Raw genomic sequence first — 25,055 nt, 5'->3', positions numbered from 1 at the left:
ACCAAGCCTGGGGCAGGTCTGTCTTTGGTCACACATGCTTGGAGAAAAGCACGAAGTGGGGGGCCCAGGTCCTAGCAGGCGGGCTCTATGGACGCTGGTGGGCGTTACATGGGGACTGCTCTGCTGGACGTGCGACCGTTGCTGCCGGTTTTCCAGTTTGCTGCTGGTAGGTGAGGAACAGTTTGGTCTGGGGGCGTTAACCATGTGCCCTGAGATCACTAACTGCAGTGATCTGGTAGTTTCCATGGAGTGAAGACAGGTGGTGGTGGTGGGCTTGGGTGCACACTGGCGGTCTGGGTTGTGTCTGTGGCCATGGTCAGTGCTTGGCTGGGCATCCCCAGGTGGGCCGGAGGGAGGGCAACGCCTTGGAGCCGGCAGGAAGGAGGGCTGGAAATTGAGGCTGGGGGCTAGTGAGTCTCCTGGGAGGGGCCCATCCTCCAACCCGAAGCTCCAGACCCACGGCTTCCTCATCCCGTCAGTCCTATCTCAGGAGACCCCAGTGTTTATGCACCAGAGGTACCTGCTCCACTCCTGACAGCCCATTTTATTTGTAGAATCCATACAGATGAACAATTCGGGGGCCAAGGTAACAGGAACAGGGACCCCTGGGGGCAGGCAACGCCCTGGGGCTACGTGGAGGGGGGTCAGAGGCGCAGGGCCGTCCTGAGGCACCTCTGCACCACTTCCTGTGTCTGGTTTCACGGAGGTTTGGTGGCTGGCCCCACGCATGTGCAGGAGCCCCACTGCAGGCACTGGGCATACGGTGGGGGGGCCCACGGCCACACACGGTTTGTCTGGGCACCACCCCCCCAGAGGCTCAGGGCAGCAACAGACACTGGGGTGGGGGCTGTTGCCCACGCACTTTATTAAGATGCACCCAGAGCCTGCACGGGCTCGGCTGTGGAATGTGGACGGTGGGGCTACAGCCCCACCTTGAGCACCAGGACCAGCGGTCAGCCCTTCACCCCCACCCCCACCGGTGAATGACCCCAGCCGGGGGCAGCGCTGCTCTGGAGAATACATGGGGATGAAAAGCTCCTCCCACCCCCAGCCCTGCCCACATTGCTAGCACTTGGCGACCTCCTCCAGCACGGTGTTCGGTGTTCGCAGGGCTGGCTGAGGGTCCGGGGGCGGGGGCGTCCAGGGTTGGTGCTGAGTCCTGAGCAGGAGAGGCAGGTGGGGACATGGTCACCTCCCCCATGGGCTGTGAGGCAGAGGTGGCAGGCAGTGGGCAGCCTACGCACAGTAGGTATCCGCCTTCACCACCTGGCAGTACATGGTCATAGCGAAGGTCAGACCCAAAATCTGTGGGGACACAAGGGGGCTGGGCAGGACTGCTCCAGGAGACCACGAGCACAGAGGGGTCCTGCCCACGGCCCCCACCCCACAGCTTCCTCCCTGGACGGCCTGTACCCCACTTCTCGGGAGGCCTCCCCCGACTGGCAGTTCAGGTCCAGCCCAGCCACATCCCCCTGAGCCTTGGCACAGGGGGCACCCTGGGGCCTCCTAGGGCTTGGCCCCCAGACCTGCCTTTCAGCGTGGCCACTGTGGTTCTGCTGGTGGCTTCAGGGCCCATGGGCTCCATGCCCCTCCCTACCTGCCTGTCATCCAACTGTGATAGCCTCTGACAGTGTCTGTGTGCTCTGGCTGTGACCCCCATCTACCTCTGTAGCCCAGGAGCGGGGCTGCCCTGACGTCGAGTTTACTGACACACTGGCCTCGAGCTCCCCCAGGGTGCTGACATGCAGGACTCCATGGGGGCTGGGAAGCCAGGGCCAGGGGCACCAGGGCCTGGGCTGCCCACCCTCACTCTGCACCGAGCCATCCCGTGACCACCACCCACCACAGCTGCCAGGCTTGGGCCGCAGGAACAAGGCTGGCCTGCCTGTCCCTGACCTGTCAAAGGTCACCTCCCCGTGGAGTAGCCCTGGACCATCCCTCAAACCCCACCTCTCAGCCACGTGGGCTCAAGGCGCTTCCACCCGGGTGCTGGTGAGCTAGGCGGCTAGGTGGGGGGCTGGGGTGGGTCCAGGTGGCTCCTGAGGCAGGCCCCACCCAGCGTACCTGTACCAGCGCCGTGCACAGCCCAAAGATGCCCACAGCCAGAAGGTTCTCCTGGAGCCACATCTTCACGGTCTCGTAACATGGCTGGAGGAAGGGCACACGTCACAGGGGCCATGAGGCCACCCCCTCCACCCCTGGGTCCCAGATGCATGGGGAGGGTAGGTGCTCACCGCCTTCCACCAGGTGCCAGGTGCGTGAAGGCCACAGCCCTCACTGAACTCCAGGCAGCAGGAGTCCGGCACGCGAGTGGCGTTATAGACCTCGAACCAGTCGGTGTAGTTGGAGACCCCACAGCAGCGAAACTACAGACAGGCGCAAGGGCTGGGATGGCTGGGGAGCAGGCGGGTGGGCCCTGCCCCTACCTGGCACACCCGCGACCCCTCTGCCTCCACACGCACACACAGACTCACATCGGTCTGGATGATGCTCCAGGCGTTGGTGAGGCCCACGTTGCCTGGGGTGCCGTACAGGTGCAGACCCTTCTTTAGGTCCCTCTGGGCATACCTGTCGATCTGCAAGCGTAGCGGGGTCAGCCGGGCCACCCCCACGGCCAGCCCCACCTCCCTCACCCAGACCCCCCAGGCACCCTGTGCCCACGGTCCCCCCCCTTGGAGCCCCCTCCTCCCAGAAGCCCCTGTCCCTGTGCCCAGGCCCAGGACTTTGCCCCTGCCTGTTCCCACCCCTGGGCCCTCTGTGGTGCTGAACACCGGCTGGCACGTGAGTCCGCCCCCTCAGCTTCAGGTACAGAGACGGACAGACACAGACAGAAACCCCGAGCCGGTCTGTACATGCGGGTTGTGAGTACACGGCTCCGTCTGTCCGCTGAGGGGCCCAGAAGCTACGACGCCCCAGTGGCGAGGAGCACGCCGGCCCCCGGAACTTGGTTCCCCAGACCGTCCTCCAGTGAAGGAACCAGGGCTCCTGGGGAAAAGGCTGGTTCCAGGGCTGGGGCAGGAGATGCCCAGCTGGGTCTGGGGGCCGTCTAGCGCCAAAATGCACACCGAGGGGAGGATGCCAAAGGGGCCCAGGAGCCAAGCAAGAGCTCCCAACGGGCAGAGGTGCAAAAATGTGAGCAAGATAAGGAACACAGGTCTAGGGTACAACCCAGGGTGTAAAACACATGTAAACAAGCCATCAGTCATGTTAGTAAGTAAATGGGGACGGGATTTTCCCTGCCCAGGAGACACGCAGTCCAGGACAGTAAGGAGCTCAGCCAGAGCACAGCACCGTGCCCCTGCACCCCCACTTCTCAGAGGGCCAGAAACCTCCCCGAACCTCCAGGCCCCTGGTGTCCCCCTCCGGGCCCGGCCCCTGGGGGCTGTGGTTAAAGCCGGGTCTTCCAGTGAGTGGATGGCAGGGGCCGCTGTCCACCCGCACCGCACATGGGGCCTGTGACCGCCATTCCCAGCCCCGCCTTGCACCCTTGTCACCACAGCGCAGTGGCCCCCAGCCGGGTGGTGAGATCAGAGCCCCCACACCCGAAGCCGGGGAGGGCGGGGTGGCCGAACCTGGTCAGTGCAGGCGAAGAACAGGGTGGTGACGGTGGCCTCCAGCAGGAGCACCAAGAGCAGCGCCACGAAGAACTGCAGAGGAGACCCAGCCTCAGTGACTTGGCCGCCCCGCCCCCCAGCCGCCCCCCAGCCCCCCGCGAACCGCAGGCAGATGCCCCAGTGCTGCCGGGACACACACCAGGTCTCCGTCCCCCAGAGAGGAGCGTACCACCCTCACGCTGCCCCACCTCCCTCAGAAGAGCCCCCGGAGGGGCTCTTGCTCGACTGACCACAGAGCACAAGCCTCACACCGGCCGGCACACATGTGCTTTGTGCCTGTGTCCCTGTGGTGGGCGGGGAGGAGGTCAGCCTGTGATGACCCTGAGCCCTGGGGGTCACAGCCACCAGAGCACAGCCACTCGGGAAAGACCACGGTGAGGGGATAGCCACCAGGAGCCTGAGAAGCCCCACCCAACTGCACAAACCTTGCCTGCTGGGTGACAGCCTCCCACTCGAGCACCCCCAAAGGCACAGCCCCGACCCTGCCACAGACGTCCTAGGCCAGTGGAGCAGCAGAGACGGCCTGCGTCCACCCCGCCCTTCCTGCAGACAGGCATGGGGCCCGGGCAGAGGGAGCGCGCCCTGGCCTCTCCTGGGGCCCCCGATCTGTCCTTCCCTCAGCGCAGGCCCGGGATGCCCCCAGCAGGCCCCAGGCTCTGACTCCCGAGTCTCCCTGTGGGGAAGGCTGGGGCTGGGCCCCCCCACACACACTACAGCTTCCTTCCCCGGGGCAGCTGGGGACCCAGCCACACCCCCACCTGCTGCTCCAAGGGATGGGAGCCCCAGGCCCTGATGGGAGCATCTGGGAACGTGCTGAACACCTGGGGAAGCTGCACGGACTGGGGGACATGCCCTCCGAGGCCCCACCCTGGGCAAGGGCTCCTCAGGATCCATTTGAAGGGGTGCTTTAGGACTTGACGCTGCTGGAGGCCTTTGCCAGACATATTAATAGGTGAAGAGCCTGACCCCGGGCATCCTTCCCCTTCTCAATTATCTGTGATTAACGTTCCTAAAGATGGGAACACATCCTGCCTGTTAATCTGTCTCCAAGGCAGAGGTGGGGACTGTGAGCCTCTCAACAGAGGGTCCTGGGACAGGAGCTGGGGAGGGGTTCCCAGGAAGGGTGGTTGCAGAGCAAACAGGCCCAGGACTGGCTGGAGGGGTCCCGCCTGGCACTCGTGTCGGGGGTGACAGGACATGTGTCCTGTCAAGGGAGGCCTCCACTAAGCTCTGGGCGAGCAGCCCTCCCCCCCGACCCACCACAGCCCCAGCCTGGTCTGCAAGGCCCCAGCAAGGCCCCCCGGGGCTGCCACAGGCCATGACCTGCTGGCCCCGCGGGGTCAGCGCAGCTAGGGAGCAGAGGCCGCAGAGGTGAAGCCCACGTGCGGGGGGGGCACTCACGGTGAGCAAGAGGCACTTGTTCTCTTTGATGGCCCCGATGCAGCCCACGAAGCCAATGGCCATGACGAAGGTGCCGGTAACGATAAGCAGGTTGGCGGCCGACAGGGACGGGAAGGAGGATGACAGGGTGGCGAAGTTCCCCTGGGTGGCAGCCAGCCAGATGCCAACACCCAGGATGCCGCAGCCTCCCAGCTGGGACCGCCGGGGTGCGGAGAGAGGGCAGTGAGGCCACCATCCACGCACCCCAGACCACCCCAGAGCAGACCCCTGCGGCCACCCAGAGGGGCGTCCCACGGCCCGTGCGCCCTCGCCCACCCTGCCAACCTCCACGGCCAGTCACCCCCCCCATTCTTGTCTAGCCCCCAGCGGTTCCCCCACAGCCACAGTAATGGGGACCCCAAGGCCCACACCTATGGCCGTGAGGAGGATGTGGTCTGAGGACACCCTTCACTCGGGTCACGAATGGGGTGCCTGCCCCTGTCCCAGTGACATGGTGAGGCAGCCTGGGCAGGGGGCCTAGGGCGCCCCCAAACACCAACCCTTCAGGGAGCACCCCCTTCTCCCCCGGAGCCTGGCCTGCACCTACCCCACAGCCTCTCTGGACCTGAGAGTCAGGGAGATGGCCCCTGGAGACCCTGCTGGACCACACGCTCCCCTCTTCCTAAAACCACCTTCCAGTGGGTGACCACAATCCCCATGGGCCCCCCTGGTGTCCCCAGCCGTCCCCGTCTAAACACAAGCCGCGGGGCGCCCACCATGCCCTGGCACGGACGCCAGCACAGGGCAGACAAAGAACCTCAGCCCTGGCCCTTGCTGCCCCTCCCTCTCAACCACCGGAACCTTTACCGTATTTCATAGTCGTTCCTTATTACAAACACAATTAAAATGAGAGGAAGAAGGGCGAGAAGGCAAAGTGGTGAAGAACCCAAGTGCGGGCCCTCAGCCTCGCCTGGTGACAGGGACACCCGGCCTTGGGGGAGCAGGGGTGGGCCAGGGCTCTGGGTGGTCTCAGGAATAAACAGGTGCGGGCTGGGGGCAGCAAGCCCCACAAACGCCGACCTGGTCCCCCAAAACCTGGGCTTCAATGAGACCACTTGGTGACCAACACCTGCTGGGCTCTGGGGAAAGCTAGGTCGCTTTGGGGAACCCTCCCCACTCCTCCCCCTCTGGCCCGGCCCCCATGGCCTCAGCCCCCAAGGGCTCTCCTGGGCACGACACCCAGCCCTTGGAGTGATCACCCTTCGTGCCCAGGACAGGCTAGGTCACAGACTCCAGGGCATACCGCATCCAGCCCTGCATCACCCACAAAAGCTTCCTGAGCCTAGATGGCCAGACTCCCACCCCATTTCCCAGACCAGTAAACCGAGGCTGGGAAATGAGCCTCCCGCCCAGTCAGTCGAGCCAAAGGGAGCCAGGGCCATCCACACACAATGCCTCCCCAACAACTGGCCTGGCTCCCCAAGCCTGGCAGGGACCCCATGACTCACCAGGCCCCACAGGCTCTGAGACCCGTGCCCAAGGAGGCCACACCTTCCCATATGCACATGCTCGCCCCTCCCCCCACGGGCCAGGCAACCTGGCCCTGGGGTGGGGGTAGGGCCACCACTCGTTTCTCCCTAACCCGCTGGGGAGTGTGCACACCATGCATTAAGCCAGGCTGGCAGGAGACTGCAATTATGGGGGTGGGGCGGATGCAGCTCCCAGCCCAAGGGCATTAGGGGCTATGGCTCCCGGGGTGTGGGCGGACACCAGGGGCTCCGGCCCAGGCCTACCAGCATCTGGGATCCCTCTGGGCCTTGCCAAGGGCAGGAGAGTCCCCAGCGGAAATGCCTACCACCATCCAGCGGGGGTCCAGTCAGCCCAGGGTGAACATGCGGGCCCTTTCTGGCCCCCCTGCCCCTCTTTGCACCTTCCACAGAAACAAAAACTGAGGTCTAAAAGTTATAAACAACACCTCTTTCGAATGCCGCTGGCTCAGGGCAGGGTCCAGGAAGCTGGGGTCGTCCTGCTTGCTTGAGCCCCTCCCCAGAGTAGGGTGGGGGTCTGCAGCTCAGGCAAGGGGCAGGGTACCAGGTTAGGGGGACCCTGGTGCAGGGCACTGACCACATGGCCCTGGAAGTTCCCAGAGGGCCCACCGTGGACGGTGACAAAAGCCTCTGCCTATGGCCTCCTGTGAGGCCATCTCCATGCAGTGACCAAACCCAGGGCCATGACGAGACACCAGGGGCCAGGGGGCCAGGGGAGGCTGCCCAGACGAGGCTCAGAGGTGGGAGGCCAGCAGGGGCACCCACCCGGAGGAGTGGCTTGGATCGCCTCTGGGCCCTGGGTGTGCACCCAGTGTGAGGAGCCAGCTGCCCAGCGGGGGGGGGGGGGGCGGGGGGGGACACAGACAGGTGAGGTCTTCACTGCAGAGCTGGGCTTGGGCACAGCCCCGGGGCAGTTATGGAGATGTGTGTGCAGCCCCACCTGCGGGATGGAGGCAGGCCCTCCACCAAAGGCGCGGGCACTGTCCGAGGTGCTGACGCCAGGCAGGGTGGCCCGGGGGACACGCAGCGCCTCTGGGCACCCCACGCCCACCTGTGGGGGGCACCACTCAACATCCTGGGGCACAGAAGAGGCTGGGACAGGCTCGGGCTCGTTCGATCCTCCAACCTGCAGGTGAGAAACTGGGAGCCGGGGGGTTTTCTGGAGCTATGCGCCCCCCCATGCCTGTAGGGACACCGCGTCCCCACAGTGTGCCCACTGCCTCTGGGCTCGCCAAAGCCCCAGCGGAAGGTTGAAGCTGGGGCTGCCCAGTGGGGTGCTGCACACAGAAGGGACACCGTGGCCGAGGACCAGGGAGGGACCCGGGTCAGGGAGGGCGTGAGGGTGCGCCACCTCCCTGTGTGGAAGGACACAGTGACCGGCTGCCACGCCCAGGCCTCACGCCGGCCTGTCCCCCACTGATTCACGCAGCCCCCACTCTGAGCCAGTCACGGCTCCGAGCGGAGCCCCCAGGATGGGGCCGCGGTGGGTGGGGCCGTCTCCTGCGGCAGGTCCCTGAGCAGAGCAGACAATGACTCGTTCTTTACACCCAGACTGCCTGCCCGAAGGACTTCGGCGGACAGCTCCTGTCAGCAGGAAAATGAGCCCGTCTGAGCTCCCTCATCCCACGGGGACACATGGAAGGGCATGGGGAGGACACGGGGAGCAGAGCGGCTGTGCAGGTGGGGACCAGTCCGGGTTCCAGGGGACGGGGAAGGGGCTCCTCACCCCCGGCACTGGTGGAAACGGGTTTCCTTAATTAACTCTGTACACGACGCCCCACCTCCACCCTGAGATGTCAGGAGAGACCCGCGCTGGGACACACACACGCCCCGCCGCCACGGGCACCCCTCGCCGGCACCGTGTCGCACGGGCTCATGTCACAGACATGCTGCCCTATGGCCTGCCCTGCCCACAAGCCCCAAGGCCCTCTGTGTTCAAGCTTGTTTGCACAGACCAGTCACCATAAACTCAGACACACACACAGTAACAGGATGCATGCACACAGTTAATAAAATTACCTGTAATTTTGAAAATGTTTCTGCATATGCAGCTTTTAAAACATTTTGGCAGGAAAATTACAGCTTCCAAGTGCAGGAAAAAAACAAGGCCCGTTAGACTCAGACACAGAACATCAAACACAGGTTAAGTGGGGCTGAAGTTCCTGGGAGGCCGGGACGCCACCCCAACCCCACGGCTGTCCAGCCCCACTCTCCCACTGCCTGGGGCACTGGCTGGACTCTCCTCCCAGCCACACAAAAGCCCAGCTGGGTCCCAGGAGCAGACCCCCTGACCGCCTGAGAGACAGGCCCAGCCCTCCCGTTGGGGACCCCCATCCCTGCCCTGCCTTCATCTGTGGCCTCCCTGAGCCCCTCCCGTGCACCTCGAGCACACGCCTTACCTTCTGTCCTCACCTGTCACCAGCCCCAGCCCAGTGCCTAGCTTGTGGCCCCCCATCCCTGCTGTCCTTTTTTCTTGTCTGTGCATTTTTCGATTTGGCCTAGGGCTGGGGGTATAGGGACCACATGGTCTGAGATGCCACCCGTGCCCCCAGGCCCATGAAGGGGCAGGTATCAGGTGGCCCTCTGCCACTGCCCCTCCGGCCAGCAGATGGCGGGACAGCTGGCCACGTCCTCAGAACACAGTGGAGGGCTGGGTGCCTGCAGGGGCCAAGCCTGTGCCCAGAAGCCCCTTGCCTGGCAGCCAGCACAGCCTTGGGGTGGGGGCTGGGCATGGCAAGGTGTTTCACCCCTCCCAGCCGAGAACAGCCACAAGGGGACCCCATCTGTACACGTTCAGGAAGGGCAAAATGTGTCTGCCAGGCCCCAAGGCAGGAGTCAGGGAGACTGAGCAAAGGGGCTTCAGCGACCTTCCGGGCTGACAGAAATGTTCCCTTCCTTGCCCGGATGGTGTCACCTGGCCGTTCGCTGAAAATCTACGCAACTGCCTGCCGTTCATGTTCTTAAACGCCAGCAAGCCCCTGCACCACCATCAGCCCAATTCACTGACCCCCAAGGCTCGGACACAAGGACACCAGCCCCAGCCCATCAGGGAGACAGCCCCACGGACAGGACCCCCTGAAGCCAGTGTCCACGGAGAAGGGGTTGGGCAGGGAACAGAACAGCCCTGGCCGGCAGCTTCAGGAAGGTCCAAGTCCACCCTCGAGGGCGAGGAGGAGCTCACTGGACCACAAAGGGTCATCCAGGGGACAGATAAGAACCACAGCAGCAGGGGCACCTGCTGGCTCAGCCGGTGGACCATGAGACTCTTGGGGAGCCTCACTGGGGCCCCCTAACTGACCGCTGCCACCCCCAACCTATTGGGGAGCCACCCGCTCAGCCACACATACACCTGGTTCCAGCATCAGCACCTCTGCCTGCCGCCCCCGCCGTGGGAGGGAGGGCTCTGTCGCCGAGCTGGACCCGGAGACCCATACTGCCACCACAGAGCAGACCAACATCCCCGGGCCCCGAATCCCCATCTGTCCTGTCAACCAGCTGCTGGCCCCAAGGAGGAGCGTGTCCTGACCCTTGACCAGGGCAGCCAAGCACCCCCACCCCCAGCTCCCTGGTGCCCTCCAGACCCAATCCCATCACAGAATCTGCCTGCCCTCCCTCCGCCCATTGCAAGGCTGCCCGCCCACCCCTACTTGCAGGCAGCAGGCCACCCCTGCCTTACCCTACCGCAGAAAGAAATGAGCCCGGACATGGGGACGCACCCAGCACCATCAGGAGGCCATGGCCGAGAGGAGCCACAGGGTCTGGGACGCTCGCTGGCCCTGCCTTGTGACCTCCTAGCTGCAGGGAGGACTGCGGGGGGGGTCATGGCCCCCAGCACTACGGGGCCCTTTGCCACCATGTGTCCTCTCCTCCACCAGTCTCAGCCTTGCCCAAGGGCCAGTGACAGCCACCCACTCAGGCCACCCACTCGGACATCATCTGCAGTTCATCAAAGGGGAAAATCCAGGCCCCCCTGGGGTGCAGCTGGGGCAAGGGAGACTCCAGGAGACCCCAAGGAGGGCAGGACTTACCCAAAGTCCTATGGTGGCCTGGGCAGCAGGAAAAGGCAGGCAGGGCTCCAACCCCCACCCCAGCCATGCAGAGGGACCCTGACCACAACCGCAGGGAGAGGCAGAGACGTGCGCAGCCCTAGGGCAGGAAGGGGGGCAGGGAGGGACACCTGCCAGGGGAGCAGCAGGAGAGGGGCCCTCAGCTTGGCTGATCGGAATCTGGGAAGAGTCGGGCAGCTGGCCAAGGGGGAGACACAGAAGCACCCTGACCTTGCCAGGCTCAGCCCCGCCTCCTCCCAGCCGCCCCCCCGAGGCCACCCCCGGGCCACCAAGACTGCCCCGGGGGGAGCCCTGAGCCCTCTGCCCCAGAGCAGGGGAAGGGCAGGAAGAGCACCTCCTTCCTCCCCCCGGACCCTGGGGCCTCCATCTCTGTCACCGTAGGGGCCTGAACAGCCCCAAACCGTCACCCCGCACCTGGCATCACACAGTACACCCCACCTGTTCCTGGGTACTGAACATGGATTGGGCTCCCGGGAGACACCCCCAGCCCCATCGTGGGGACCCTGGCCCTACACTGCCCAGCACCTGTGCAGGCCTCAGAAGAGGGCCACCGTGTCCCTGCCGGAGCTGTCTGTCCCCAACAAAGGCCCCAGCTGCTGTGGGAAGGCAGGAGAGGGTTTGAGGGTCCGTTGGCTCTGAACTCTGAGGGGCCCCTGCCACCAGCACCTGTGTCCCTCTCCTCCTCTGGGTGGTGGCCTGTGCCTTCCCAGCTCCCCGCCTCAGGTCACCCCAGCTCCGAGCCCTGGTGACAACACGTGGGCCTGTTTCCTTCACTGAGACAAGCCAGGGACCCAGCCCGTCCACACAGGACCGGGCAGATCGACACCAGGACAGACAGGTGATGACTCTTTCCTGCCCCACGAGGACCCACGGCTAGAGGCCTCAGCCCTGCCTTCCCAGACCCAAGCAGGAGCCCCCAAGGAAAACCCATCAAACGGAGCACATAAGTAAGAGTCAATTACCTGCTGAGCCTGCCCTCCCCACTCCCTGCCGCCCCAGGCCAGTCAGGAACTCTGGTCTTGGCCAGAGGCACCCTAGTGCCAGGGCAGTGGGTGCAGTGGGGACGGCATTGCTGAAGGAGCAAGGGGTCAATGTGAGGGCCCTGAGGGGGTCTGCCTCCAGCAGAGTTGAAGCCTGGAGGTAAAGGGGGGCCAGGCAGGGCTCGGAGGACGGGACAGGGGTGGGATGAAGTTGGAGAAGTCACCGCACCTTGACCTCTAAGCAGGTGTGAGGGCTGGTGCCCTCGGGACCCCTCACCTCCCTGCGCCCCTCCCCCACCTGCACCTGCAGCCTGGACTCCTGCCCCCCGCCACTGCCAGGACCCCCGGCATCCCCGCCCTCTGGGAGCCACACCCGGGACATGGCTGCCTCACCAGACACAACGCCCCCCATCCCACCCCAGCTGCAGATGACGACCTCCCCACTTGCCAGGGCGAACGCTGGCCCAGCACCTGACCCGGCCTGGCCCTGTAGGGTGGGGTCGGAGGGACTGTCGCAGGGGAGTGTCTTGAGGTCCAGGCCTCTGGGACTCCCCTCCCACAACCTCAGTCCTGACCCTTACAGTTAGCTCCAGTGGGGAGACTAAGGCATGACACTCAGGGGTCTCCCAGTGACAGTGGGAAATGGAGTGGGGGGCCAGCACCCCCAGCTAGCAAAGGAGCCGGGGCCCTGGGGAAGGGTGCTCTAGCCTCTGCCCCAGCCACCTGCAGCCTAGTTGGCACCTCCAACCAGGACTCAGCCTCCCGACCATTCCCACCACGCCTCGCGAGTGCTTCCCGTGGGCTGTGGGCAGGCCCGGGTGCCCCTCTCTGCCCTCCGGGTCTCAGACCCCAGCTGGGCACCACGCTGGGGCAGGGACGGGCCCAGGTCAGCAGGAGGGGGCCAGCTGGCTTCTCTGGGAAGAATTGTGGAATAAAAGGGAAATGGGTTGTGCAGCCCAGGAGGAGGTCCCAAAGGGGTTTCTGATCCACCGCAGGGACTGGCAGAGCGTGTCTGTCCTGCAGCTGGTAGGGACGCTCCTTCAGGCTTCACAGGGCAAAGACAGCTCAGCCTGGGGACCCTTGAGGGGTGTCCCCTCTCCTTCTGCCTGCAGGCAGCTGCCCAGATCACTGAGGAGGGCAGATAAAGGGAGAAGCAAGTATTGCCCACCTCCTGGGACCTGACCCCCACTGCCCCCCGCCACCCCAGGCGCTCGGCCACCTGCACCTCCACCAGTCAGGTCTGGTCAGCCCACTGCAGCTGCTCAACATCCCCCACCAAGAGAAGATGCTCACCCCTTCGTGTGCTGGGCACAGGCTCCAGCTGCCCCCCGCCCCTGCTCTGGCTCCTGGCCTCACGGTGCTTCGCTCTGGGCCTGGGCCTCATCCCTGCCAGGAGTTTCTTGTAGAGAACAAACTCTTGGGGTGACCGCCCCTGGCAGGAGCCCCCTGGGATCACACCCCTCAGGCAGCCCAGGCTAGCTGCCCCTCCCGGGGCCCCCTGACTACCCCCACCACAAGCTGGGAAGAGAAAAGTACAGCCTAAGAAGGAAGGGAGGCGCAGGATTCTGGGCATCTGGCCTTAACTGAACTGCATGCAAATGAGCATGAAAAGCACAGCCTCCTTGTGGGGTCCAGAGCCCAGGCCACACCCCCTCACTCCTAGCTGTGGAAGGATTGGCTCGAGAATTAACGGTGGAGCAGGGAGCGACCTTGGCATCCTCTCTCCACCTAGCCTCCCCTAGCCCAGCCAGTGGAACCCCAGCTTGTTCCGACCTGCTCCAGTGGGACAGCAGCCACCGCTGGGACCTGCCACGCTCCTTGCAGGTCTGGGGCCGGGGCTGGGTGGCAATTCTGTCATCTCCATCATCCTCCCGACCCACCCACCCTCGTCTGGAGGACGAAGGGGCCACCTCTGACCCTGGACACACACATCCTGTCTGAGCAAACTCAACCCACCTCAGCAAAAGTTATGGGCGCCCCGCACCCCGACACACACATGCCGCACACACATTCGCACCATGTAGGAAGAAGAGCCAGCAGGGCGACCAGACACCTCCCCAGCACACCTGGTGGCCCAACATCCTGCTCAGTGTCAGGCCCAGCCAGAGAACTCACCGGTGCACACACCCCCCCTCCCTTTCCACAGCGCCTCCAGAGACTGGCGGGGACCACCTGGCCCCCAACAGCCCCTTGAGAACCACGGTCCTTGGGCCTATAGGTCAGTCCACTTGGCGGGGGGGGGGGGGGGGGGGCGTCGAAGAAAGGAGCCGGCTGCGCGGAGGGAGGGGAGGGGATGGAGGCGGAGCACCAGAGTTTCAGCGCACTGCCGGCCACCACCAGCATTCGAACCCCGGCGCAGGCGGGCGCAGTGCCTAGCCGCCCTGTCGGGCGCGCAGGTGCGGGACACGGCCGGTCTCAGGGGGAGAGGGATGAGGACGCGGGGCAGCGGCCCCGAGGGCAGAGCCTCGGCCAGAGCCTCGCGGTACCGAAAACCCGCCCCACGGGCCGGGCCACCCTGGCCCGCAGCTGGGGCAGCGACCCTGGGCACACACACCCCCCGCCCGTCTACGTCCTGCTGTCTCGCGCCCCATCCCTGCTGGAGCAGCGACTCTAGGTTCGCCCCCCCGTCCCCCGGCCCCGCCGCCACTCACCCAGAAGAGCAGGTTGAAGGCGAACATGAGGAACTTGACGCCCTGGAGGCAGCCGCGCGCCATGCTGCAGCGCTTCAGCTCTAGGAGGAAGATGAAAGAGAGGTCCAGGTAGAAGACCACGTACTTGTTGCCCTTGGGCGACGTGTAGCGCCCCTGGGCCGCCTTGGGGCCGGGACTGGCGTGCAGGCCGAAGAAGGGGCCCCCGTCCCCGCCGTCCCCGGCGCCCGCGCGCCCGTGAAGGCTGCTGTAGCGCCGGAAGGGGCCGCCGCGCGCGAAGCCCGGCTCCTTGCCCTCCGGCGACGGGCTGCGCCGGTACGTGGACTCGTCCGTGCTCGAGCGGCGCATCGCGCCAGGGCCGCCGCCGGGCTCAGCGCCCCGCGCCCACCCCCCCGGAACGCCGCATCCCGCCCCGGTCCCGGCCCCGCGGTGGCAGCCGGGCGCGCCGCTCCGCTCCGCTCCGCCCCGGCGGCGGCCCCGGACACCTGCCCGGTCCCCGCGCCGCAGCCCCGGCCCCCGCCCCGCGCCCGCCCGCCCGCCAATCCGCGCCGGCCCCGCCCCCCGAGGACCCCGCCCCTCCTCGCTGTCCCGCCCCGCGCCCCCCACCCCCACCCCGTTCCCCTACACCCCGCCAATCCGCGCCCGCCTCACCCGCGCACCCTTTCCCACCTCGCCGCACCGCCCTGCGGACCCCACCCCTGCCCTCCCCTCCCAGCCGCGCAGCCCAGCAAATCCGACTGCTCCGCGGGCGCCGGCCAATCGCGGCCCCGGGGCGACGACCCGACCCCGCCTTGCCCCCCGGCAGCTCCGCCCGCGCTAGCGCCCCTCGCTCTCGCCTTCCCCAGACCCGGGAGGAAGATGCCCTCGAAGGGCAGGGGAAGCGTCGGACGGGGCCGGGGGCCTGGCGCCGAGGGCCAAGGCCCAGGCAGCTCTCAGCTCCCGGAACGAGGACCCCCCCCCGCCCCGCAGCCTTCCGCCGCGGCCTCGCGGCCCCACTGTCCCCCGCCAGGCCAGGAGACCTCCGACCGCACTCGAGATGCAGAGCGCTATGCAAATGAAGGGGTGACCCAGTTGCTTTCTGGTGATGACCTGGGGCGGCTTCGACTTGGGTTCCCTGCCCGGAGCTAGACAGCAACGTAGCCCAGAACACTCCCTGGGGTGCGCACTCTCCAGCAGCTTCTCCCACCTCCAGCCTGGGCGGGCGACGCCCTCTGGGACCCCAGAGCCCCCGCAGCTCACAGCTTGGATGGGAAAAGGCCTCTGTCGGGACAGGAATCAGCCTAGGTTTACCCACCCTGGGAGGAGGGCGGGGGCGGGGTGGAGAAACCTTGCTGTTGGAGGAGAGGGGCTGCCCGAGAGGGGCTGGGGCAGGGAAGGGCAAGTGGGGAGGGTGCCTAGGAGGGTCGGTCACTGCAAGAAACGGGGAGGCTTTCAGACTTACAGGGAGGGGCCGGAACACACAAGAGGGCAGGGGTGATCACTAGGCGCCTGAAAGCAGGCCCAGACCTCCACTCCCACTGCAGCCGGCTTGTTCCCTGGGCCAGGGCGCGCTGGCCCTCCCCTGGTCCTGCTTCTCCGGGTGGGGAGAAGGGCCCGTTTCCCCAGCATGTGACACGCGCAGCCACACAGAACCCCTCACTGGTTTAATGCTCTTGGAATTACCGATAAGTTTTGAGGGGGCCTCCCATTTCCTTATGCACCAGCCTGTGCTAGAATTCAGACCCTTTACCTCCCAGGCACATCCAGCCACACTCACGTGCAGAGGGGGAGAGAGCTGGGAGGGAGAGGAAGAGGGGGATGGGAAGGAAGGGGTAAGGCGGAGGGGGAGGCAGGGGTGCAGAGGAAAGGATACTGGCAAGGTGACAAATTGAGAGACTGAGTGGTGCGGGAGGCAGCAGGCGGGGGGGGGGGGGGGGGTTTGTGCAGCAGGCTGAACAGAACGGTCTGGAGGGCTGGGGGCCCAGTGAGGTCTGGCAGCCCCTACTGGGCCCTGAGGACCACTAGCATCAGCCCTCTGCCGCCCCCTGCAGCCCATTCCTAGACCCGCAGCTCAAGTCCTCAGGGCAGTGTCTGAATGCGGTCCCCCCCAGAGCAGAGCTGGCCCTGGCAGGGAGTGGGGACAGGAGAGTCCCAGAGGCCTTGCCCGTGTCGCACGGCTGGCCAGCCTGGGGTTTCCCATGGCCCCCCTACCCTTTCCTCCCCCAAGTGTGCTCCGGTGTGTCTGGGCTCCAGGAAAGGGACACAACAGTGGCCCCGTGGAGAAGCAGGCAGCCGAGGGCCCCCACCCAGGCCCTGCAGAAACCTCTGCCCACAGCTCTGCTCAGGGAACAAGTGGCACCCTCGAGACCCCAGCGCCCCCTTGGCCCAAATCAGCCAGCTCCACAGCCAGGCCGAGGGGGGACACTCAGGGATGTGCACCTGTGAGAGTGTGGGCTCAGAGTGCAACCTGTGGCACACGTGGGCCAAGGGAGGATCCAGGCTGAGCGGGCCTCACCCCACCTCACCCCTATGCCCCACCAGATACCACCCCCCATGCGGCACCCCTACAGGCCGGGGTCAGACACACTCAGGGAGGCACCGCTGGGCCTCCAGGGACATAAATGAACCTGCTACCAGCTCATCAGCTTTGTCCTCCTCAAAGGGGTGGGGTGGGGTGGGGTGGGCAGAGGTGAGTGGGGAAGGGGGCCTGAGGAGCAGGAGGCTATCTCCCTTTGGCCTGGCTCCCAGGGCAGGGCCTCTGGGGATGAGGAAGCGGGTTGGCCAAGGCTGGCAGGAGAGCAGAGATGGGCAGGACTCCCCATGGAGCCCTGGGCTCACCTCTCCACCCCTTCATCATACTGGAGTGGGGCAGGGAGGGGGACAGAAGGGGAGTTGGCCTGGGTTCCCACCCTAGGCCCCAACACCCAGGGTACTCTCAGCTCTGTCTCATTCAGCTGTCACCATCCCAACACCCCCCAAATCATCCCATCTACAAAACCCTGCAGCCACCCACAGGTGAGCGGGAGAGTCTGATCTGAAATGAAATTGGAAAAATCATCCAAGGGCCCTGGGGCCAGCTGGAATGAGGACACAGGTGCATCAAAGCTGAGGCCAGGTGAGGGCCCTGTCAGCGTCAGTCCCCCAAGTCCAACCTCTCCCACACAGGAGTCCCCTTCGTCCAGCCGGTGGGGGCCCAGGAGATGGCATCCGGCTGGCTCGGACAGTCTGTGCCAGGACCAGGTGAGCATCCAGCTGGCAAGGCCCCTGGGCCGGAAGTGGAAGAGCCCACGAGGCAGCGCAGCTCAGCCCCACTGCTGCCCCACCAGACGGTGACATACCTGGGTTTGCCACGGGAAAGAAGCCAGGCGGTGCTTGGTTCCCTTGAAGGTGAGCCAGCAGGTGGACCAATGGTCAGTGCAGCCAAGACAGGCTGGAGCCCTGTGGGAGGAAAGATGAGCACAGTGGAGCCCACACCGTACCCTCTGCGGGGCTCCCAGAGGCTGGGCAGGCACCTCAGGGATGAGGAGCAGCCCTCCACTCAGGACCAGGTACCTACAAGGGCTGGAGACAGCAGCTGAGGGACTGGTAGGGGTGCACTGCCAGACTCAGGGGACCAGAACAGGGGGGTTCAAATAGGGCTCTGCTCCCAACCTTGGGTCACTCATCCAGAGATGCCCAGGGAGGGAGGAGGCAGGTTTGCACACAGACACAGAGACAGCACACGTGGGGTCCGTGCGTACAGAGAATATACGTGTTCAGGGCATGTGGCGGTCATGGCACGGTCCCCAGAGGTCCAGCCTTCGGTGTCCATTTCCCCCAAGATGCCCTGCAGCCCAACCATTCCTGGGATCCAAGCAGATATATGCCCTGAGCCATCAACCTCACTCTCTCCCCACCGAGCCAGCTGGTGATGACTCACCAGGCCTGTTCCCCTGCCATCGGCATTCATGGGACGATTCTGCCCTCCCCCACCAGCCAGGGCCTTTGAGGAGGGGACTCCAAGCTCACGGGGCAGGGGGGTGTCTGAAGGCATCCCAGTCAGGCCCCCCACATCTCACTCCTCAGACCAGGTGCTCCTTGCGGCCCGGGGGTGGGGCAGGCAGTCTTCTCAGCAGCTCAAGGGCAGGAGGGGACTGCAGAGGTTCCAACCATCGCCATGGCGGATGTCCACCCCCCACACTCATCCTCTCATGGGTGCTCACTGCTGCCGGTCCACCCCGACCTACGTTCGAGGCTGGCGAGAGGCCAGTGAGCAGACGGACGTCTGCAGGTGACCTCATACGTGTCCTCCCCAGAACCTCAGTGAGGAGAGGATGCACCTGGGGGTCCCTGTGCCCAGGGATGAAGCATCCAAGGAGGGGTTTCAGGCCCAGAAAGTAGCAAGGGCAGTGGGGGGGAGGAGGGGGGCAGCCGGCAAAGGAACACACCTCATCCACTTTCCTTGATAAGCCCCCTCTCCAGGAGCTATGGAGCCCAAAGCCCACAGCAACATTCTAGAAGCTAAAAACCATGCATCATACCCCACCATGCCCCTACACCCCAAGACCTGGGCATCAGGGGGGATGGGCCTCCCAGGCAGGGCCTAAAGGGCAGATCTACCAGCAACCCCCCAACCCCCCTGGGCCCCCCAAAATGAAGAAGTCCCATGGCCAACACCAAGCCGAGGCTGGAGGAGACCACTGCCCAGCCACACTTGCAGCCCTCGCCCCCAAGGCAGCCCGTGGACCCTCCATGAATGACCTCTAGCCCTCCCGGCCCCCACAATGCTCCTCCGTGAGTCCAGAGCCTCCCACTCCCATCTAGGGCAGCCCAGACACAACCCTGCAGTCGGGGCAGGATGCAGGGACCAGACAGGACCACAGCTGGCTCCATCTCTCACCCAGGCCCAGCCTCCTCCTCCAGGAAGCCTCCCTCCCCATTCCCTGTTCTGGGCTTCCTTTGAAGGCAGGGTCTGACAAGCCTGCATCCCCTGGAATGGTACCTGCAGCAGGCAACAAGGACAGAGCTGAGGGAGAGCCCCAAGACAAACACACCTACAGTCCTGGGCTGGGTCTTCCTGACTCTCCAGGGCTCTGGGGTGGCGAGCAGCTGCGGGACCCCAAGGGAGCAGAAGCCATGAGAAGGCCATGGGCACCCACCTGGCCAGACCAAGGTCCCACTCCAGGAGGAACCACCCCAAAATCCGAAACAAAGATGGGAGGTTGCCAGTGGCGTGGCATACTGTGCGCCCCAGCAGCTAAGAGGCAGCAGGGGCCCGGCCTGGGGGCACACACCCCAGCGGGGGCAGATCAGTGCGTAGAGGAGAACACAGCCACCTACCCGGGGGGCCCCCAGGCAGAGCGGGCTCTGAGGCAGCTCTGAGGAGCCAGGGAGGCCCTGCCAACGCAAACAGTCCTGTGGTGTCGGCCTTCCTGCTGCTGATCCAGCCCCGCAGGCCCAAGGCCCACCCAGGCCCCCACCGTGGGGGAGGGGCGCACACACCCCTCCCCCACAGAGCCCAGGCAAGGCCATCTCCCCACAGCCAAACTGGAGCCTCCAGGGCTGGGAGACACCCACTCCGGGGGAGGGGCCCCCCAGTTTCTCCTGGGCCCAGCAAGGCCAACCCCCACCTCAGGGTCTTCCCCCCACATCCCTGCTCCCCCTGCCCTCCCCCTCAGGTATTTCTCTGCTGGAGGTGGCAGTGGGGAGGACACCATCAGGACCCCGAGGAGGGCCGCCTTTCCACCCACCACAGGCCCTGGGCGCATCCTGCCTCAGGCACCCACAGTGTGTGCCCGCCCGCCCCCAGGCCACCAAGACCCCTACGGAGCAGTGCCACACGGGGCCCAGGCAGCAGGGCCGGCAGGCAGGGCTGTTCCCAAATGCCCTCAGCCCAGGCTTGTCCAGAGGGTGGTCAGGTAAGGGCCAGTCAGCCTCAAGTACGCCTGCAAACCCCACCAGGCCAGGGCTAGTACGGGTACCGCAGGCAAGGAACGCCGTCTGACCCTGGGGAGGCGTCTGAACACGTGTGTTCTGGGACCCCACCCCACCCTGCACATCTATCCAAAGCAAGACGGGCTAGGGGCCAAGCGTGCACAGCCAGGATCGGGACCCTCCAGCTGGGCAGCTTCTGGTTCTACCCACACGTTACAGATGGAGAAACTGATGCCAGGACCCGTGGGCAGGGTCAGCTGACGCCCTGTATACAGGGCAATGCTCCGGGCCAGAGCGTCTCAGCAGCAAAATCTTCAACCGCTGAGCTCGCCTTGATCCCTGCCTGCCCTGCAGTGACCCTCTTCTGGCAGGAAACGCGGCTCACGGGTTCCCAACCACATGTGAGCTCAGCCCTCCCTCCCTCCCTAAGCCTCCCGCCACTGGGGGCAGGATACCCCATTCTCGAAAAACTGGCACTCTCCCTCCCCGGAGGCCTGGGCCACATCTGTGCTGACACTGCACACAGAAAGGGGAAGCAAGGGCCCCCCCCTTTTCCCTACAGGCAGGCAAGGCCCCCCCATCCCTACTCCCCACCAGGGCCCTGGGGCCCATGTCTCCCTCCTGCCCACCCTGAGAAGAGCCAGGCCCAGGGCCCAGCTACTCCCCCACAACACACACAGAGGGACACGGCCACCCAGGGCAGAGGCAGGGGGCAGGGCTGACCTCTGAGGCTCCCAGTGTCCCCCCGCCGGGGCTGGGCCAAGACAGAGTACAGACAGAGAAGAGGACCAAACACCCCCAGGGGCCTCGGTGCACACCTGTGTGGAGAGCATGCAAGCAGGCTGCGGGCGGGCAGCCGTGTTGCTCCCCATGCCCTCTCCCTGGAAATCAGGGAGCAGAGGGAGGAGCCCGGGAAGAGGAGGCCACCACCACCCCCAAATCTACACACAGCTCACAGAATTCCAGGAATGTCAACTTGGCTCTGGCCAGGATCAGGGAGGGAGGCTCATTCCCCTCACTCTTTCGGAGTAAACAACTGCTCAGGGCAGGAGCATGGGTGGGGCAGGCCCTGGGCCCCTCCTCCGGGAAGCCTTCCACCACCACCCCCAGGTCCCTAAGGCCCACCCGCTGAGAGCCTGGATCCCCTCCACTGTGTCCCTCACCTCCACGGTTGCCAGCAGCCTCTGCCGCTGAGCCTGGGTCTGACCCCAGGCCGCTGTGACTCGAGGCCCCCTAACCCGTGTCCCTCTGTCCGGGGACAGGATGTGCGTCCAGTGGGTGGGGGGGGGGGGCAGCTGGGAAGGGAAGTAGCCTCACTCGTGGCTCTGCACGTGGCAGCGTGGGGGATGACAAATGCACTAGGCAGGCTGTCCGGGACCCAGGCAAAGGTGGGGGCACAAACTCCAGGCAGGGGGCAGCTCTGGTCAGCCGCACCCAGGCCCCAGGGAACCCTCTGGCTCCCTCCCCCTCAGCTAAAGCCAGAACCCATCATCCACCTGAGAGGGCGGGTAGCTGATGCCTGGGACTCAGCACAGGCCCCACACACCCCCAGCAGAGATCCAGAGGCCCCAGGCCAGGGAACCTGACCAGGCCCCTCCCACCAACACCCGTGCCTAAGTCACAGGTGCCACATCCCCCGCACAGCCCAGAAATTTACCTCCTCCAGGGAGCCTTCCCTGCCTCTCACTGCACACTGATCTCCCCCCCAGCCTCCAGCCTCGGGATCAAGTAGCTCATCTTACCCCATTTCCAGAGACACAGCCTCACCTTCCTTTAAGTCCTCGGTGGCTCTTGCCCCATCACCTCTAGCCCTACCACCTGCTCCGGCCCTGGCACAAACTTGTGGCCTGGACCTGCCCCGCAGGTGTGGCCTCCAGGCCTCCATCCAGGCGTTCCCTTTGCCAGGATCAGTCCACTCCTTTACACACACTCAGGCTCACTCCGGGTAAAATCGTGCTCTTCAAGGTTCAATTCAAAAGGCACCTCTTGCATGACGCCCTCCCTGACCACCCTGTCCAGCCTCCGCCCCTTTCTGAGTCCTCAGAGGCCCGACGCCCCCAGATCACGGGTACCCAGCACAGCCTGGCCCGGGCTGGATGCAGACCCAGCCCGCACCCCCTCCCAGACCCTTCCTGCGGAAGAAGGGAGGAGGGACGCGATCCCAAGCGGATCGCTGGGGCGCTGCGGGGGAGGAGCTGCCGCTGAGCCCGCCGCGCCCTCCCGCCGTCGGGGCTGCAGGTAACTGCCCGGCCGGGACCGACACCGTGCGAGCGAGCGGGCCGGGCCACGCCTGAGAACCGGACCGCCAAACTCAGCCCCAGAGACCCCGCCCCGGGCGCGCGAGGGCAGGGGCTCCAGGCGGGGAGAGCCTTCTCCCCGGCCGGGCCAGGAGGGGCGGCGGGAAGGCCCGTCCGTGGCCGCGCGCCCCCGCTGGCCCCCGCTGGCCGCCGGCCAGCCCCTCTGTAATCGCCGCCGCGGGTCGCCGCGCCCCCGGCCCTGGCCCCGGCCCCGCCACTTGTTGCGGCGGCTCGGCTCGGGGCTCGGCGCTCGGGGCTCCAACTCCGCGCCGGGTCGGCTCGGCTCGGGCCCGGCCCCAGCCCGGCTCCGGGGCTCGGCTCGGCGGCTGCGGGGAGCGGGACCCTGGCCGCATCCCCACCGGCGGGCGCGGTACCTGCGCGCCGTCCGCCCGCCGCGCGGCTGTCAGTCATGCGGACACGAGGAAGGCGAACCGCTGCCGTCGGGCCCTTTCGGTCCCGTTAGGACGCCGTAGGCCGGGACATACCAAAGCGGCGGGCGGGGGGAGCGCCGCCTGCTCCGGCCGCGGCCGCGCGGGCCCCGGGGCCCCCGTTCCGCGCAGAAGGAACTCGACCCGGCGGGGAGCGGGCGGCGGCGGCACCGGGGCCGGCGGGGCGGGCTGGGGGCGGCCGCGGGCGGGACGGGACTCCCCCTCCCCCCGCGCCATGGACGCGCCCTAGGCGGGGCCGTCCGCGGCGGAAGCTCAGCCGGATCGGGCAGTGAGGGCGCTGCGCTGCTGCCGCCATGATCATCCCGGTGCGCTGCTTTACCTGCGGCAAGATCGTCGGCAACAAGTGGGAAGCCTACCTGGGGCTGCTGCAAGCCGAGTACACCGAGGGGTGAGGCGCCGGACCGGGCGGGGGTAGGGAACCGGGGTCGAGGGCTCCTCGCCTGCGGGGGCGCGGGGCGACGTCTCGTTCGCGAGTCAGGGATTGAGGGCCTGCGGGACTCAGTGGCGGCGGTGGGGGTCCGGGGTAGAGGGGCCGCGATCTGCGGGGCGTGGGCGCAGGGGCAGAGGGCGAGGTCGGGGGCCGCGGTGTGCAGGTGGGCTCCTGCTGGGCGCGGGGGCGAGGGAACGGCGGGCCGGGGTCCCGGGGCCCTGGCCAGGCGGCGGGCGCTCGTACCAGATTCCAGGTGACCCTGCAGAGGCTTTCCCCCGCCCCCCAGGCTCTCTCCCAACGCTCCTCTGCTGACCTGCTCTCAGGAGAGCGTTGCCGCCACTTCACCCCCGCCTTGTAGTTTAGGGAGAGGAGGGGAGTTGGGCATCAAGCCACCGGTATCTTGGCACTTGTAGGTATCCCGCAGTTAAGTGCTCTGCCTCCTCCCTGGCCACCTGCTCCCTAACCTCTCTCGGCTGTTAGACCCACCCCCTGTCCCCCAGACCCTCTTGTCCTGTGGGAGGTAGAACAAGCTTCCTGGCCACCGAGCCGTGAGTAGCGGGTTGTTCTGGGGGCTTCTTTCCTGTCCCTGCCCCTCAGCACTGCAGTCACCACCAGGTTTGTCTGAATCTCTGTTCTCTCGTGCAGGCGGACTCTGGGCCCCTGTGTGGACAGGCCCTTGTCCTGATCACATTTGAACCCTGGGCCTGGGGTGTTTGGGGATGAATGGGCGGGAGGCCAGGGCTGCGCTGAGTGCTCATGACAGGTCTTGATGAGTCTGTTAGAGTGACCAAGTGTGAGTGAACAACTGGAAGCCTGCACAGGACACCCCCCCTTCCGTGCGAGATGCCCTGGGCAGGAACCAACCAACCTGGCCTCCTCTGTCCCAACTTTGCCATCTCTGCACAACCGAGCGGTGCTGTGGGAATTTTCTGGAAGCCTTTAGGGAGACTGGGCTGGGTCCCAGGGACATTGACAACTCTAATTGGCTTGAGAAACAAGAGAGAGATGGCTTCCTGGAGAGACTTCCCTCCCTGACGTGTGGCACGGGCATCCCACGCAGGGCCCTCTGTCCCCACAGGACTGCCTGGATGAACAGGGTGTGGTCTGCTCCTCTCACCACAGGGATGCCCTGGATGCGCTTGGCCTGAAGCGGTACTGCTGCCGCCGCATGTTGCTAGCACACGTGGACCTGATCGAGAAGCTGCTCAACTACGCGCCTCTGGAGAAGTGACGTGTGGTGCCCACCGCCCGCCGTGCTCACACAGGGCGGTCGGTGCCTTGCCCCACTGCATCCTGCCCACCGCCTGTGGGTGTGTCTCTGCTCTGGAAGAAACTGTCCAGTAAAGGTCTCTGTAGAACCATGAGGAGATCCTGACAGTCGGCCTGGCTTTGGGTGACTCCCTGCCTGCTGGTGTTTGTGTGTCCTGCCTCGTGCCTGAAGCTGCTTGGGGTGTACGTGGCTCTCGCTGCCCAGGGGGAGGGAGAGCCATCCAAGTGGCAGCTGTTCAGGGGTGGGCGGGGGGTTCTCCTGGAGTGTGGGCTCTCACAGGTACAGACAGACAAGAGCACTTGGATTGGGGGCTCAGGGACACTGGCATGCCCACCCCCAGGTCCTGGGTGCTCTTTAGGCCAAGCACAGAGATCCTCACATTCTCTCCCAGGATATCAAGAACCAGATTTTCTGGGCCCTGAATAGAATGCCTGCTGTGGTCTCGGCTACCCATCCTGAGGGTCTTACTGCCAGAAGCTTT

General features: G+C 65.7%; 2 protein-coding genes across 10 annotated transcripts; one reads left to right on the top strand and one right to left on the bottom strand.

The window, feature by feature from the left end:
- Positions 1 to 836: 836 nt before the first annotated feature.
- Positions 837 to 22,896, bottom strand: TSPAN4 (tetraspanin 4). Of its 9 annotated transcripts, none has more exons than XM_028094213.2 (9): positions 22,800 to 22,896; positions 17,554 to 17,653; positions 14,240 to 14,319; positions 5,016 to 5,207; positions 3,573 to 3,647; positions 2,475 to 2,576; positions 2,235 to 2,366; positions 2,065 to 2,148; positions 837 to 1,159 (listed from the first exon to the last, which is right to left on the bottom strand). In XM_028094213.2, the coding sequence occupies exons 3-9, from the start codon at positions 14,300 to 14,302 to the stop codon at positions 962 to 964; spliced, it is 846 nt and encodes a 281-aa protein (XP_027950014.1). In that variant the 5' UTR covers positions 14,303 to 14,319; positions 17,554 to 17,653; positions 22,800 to 22,896; the 3' UTR covers positions 837 to 961. The 9 variants fall into 9 exon arrangements, with proteins under 9 accessions (XP_027950014.1, XP_027950010.1, XP_027950012.1 ...); XM_028094209.2 differs by lacking the exon at positions 22,800 to 22,896 and adding an exon at positions 21,292 to 21,402; XM_028094211.2 differs by lacking the exon at positions 22,800 to 22,896 and adding an exon at positions 21,078 to 21,229.
- Positions 22,897 to 23,113: 217 nt separating this feature from the next.
- Positions 23,114 to 24,668, top strand: POLR2L (RNA polymerase II, I and III subunit L). Its single transcript, XM_028094248.2, has 2 exons — positions 23,114 to 23,262; positions 24,427 to 24,668. Exons 1-2 carry the CDS (start codon positions 23,168 to 23,170, stop codon positions 24,533 to 24,535), a joined length of 204 nt encoding a protein of 67 aa, XP_027950049.1. The 5' UTR covers positions 23,114 to 23,167; the 3' UTR covers positions 24,536 to 24,668.
- The last annotated feature ends 387 nt before the right edge of the window (positions 24,669 to 25,055 follow it).

Source organism: Eumetopias jubatus, unplaced genomic scaffold (assembly GCF_037043125.1).
Source record: "Eumetopias jubatus isolate StellerSeaLion01/CBP00866 unplaced genomic scaffold, mEumJub1_p1.0 scaffold_13, whole genome shotgun sequence".
In the NCBI taxonomy this organism is placed as follows: Eukaryota; Metazoa; Chordata; class Mammalia; order Carnivora; family Otariidae; genus Eumetopias; species Eumetopias jubatus.
The sequence above is the reverse complement of the archived record's forward strand: the minus strand, read 5'-3'. Positions and strand labels throughout refer to the sequence as shown.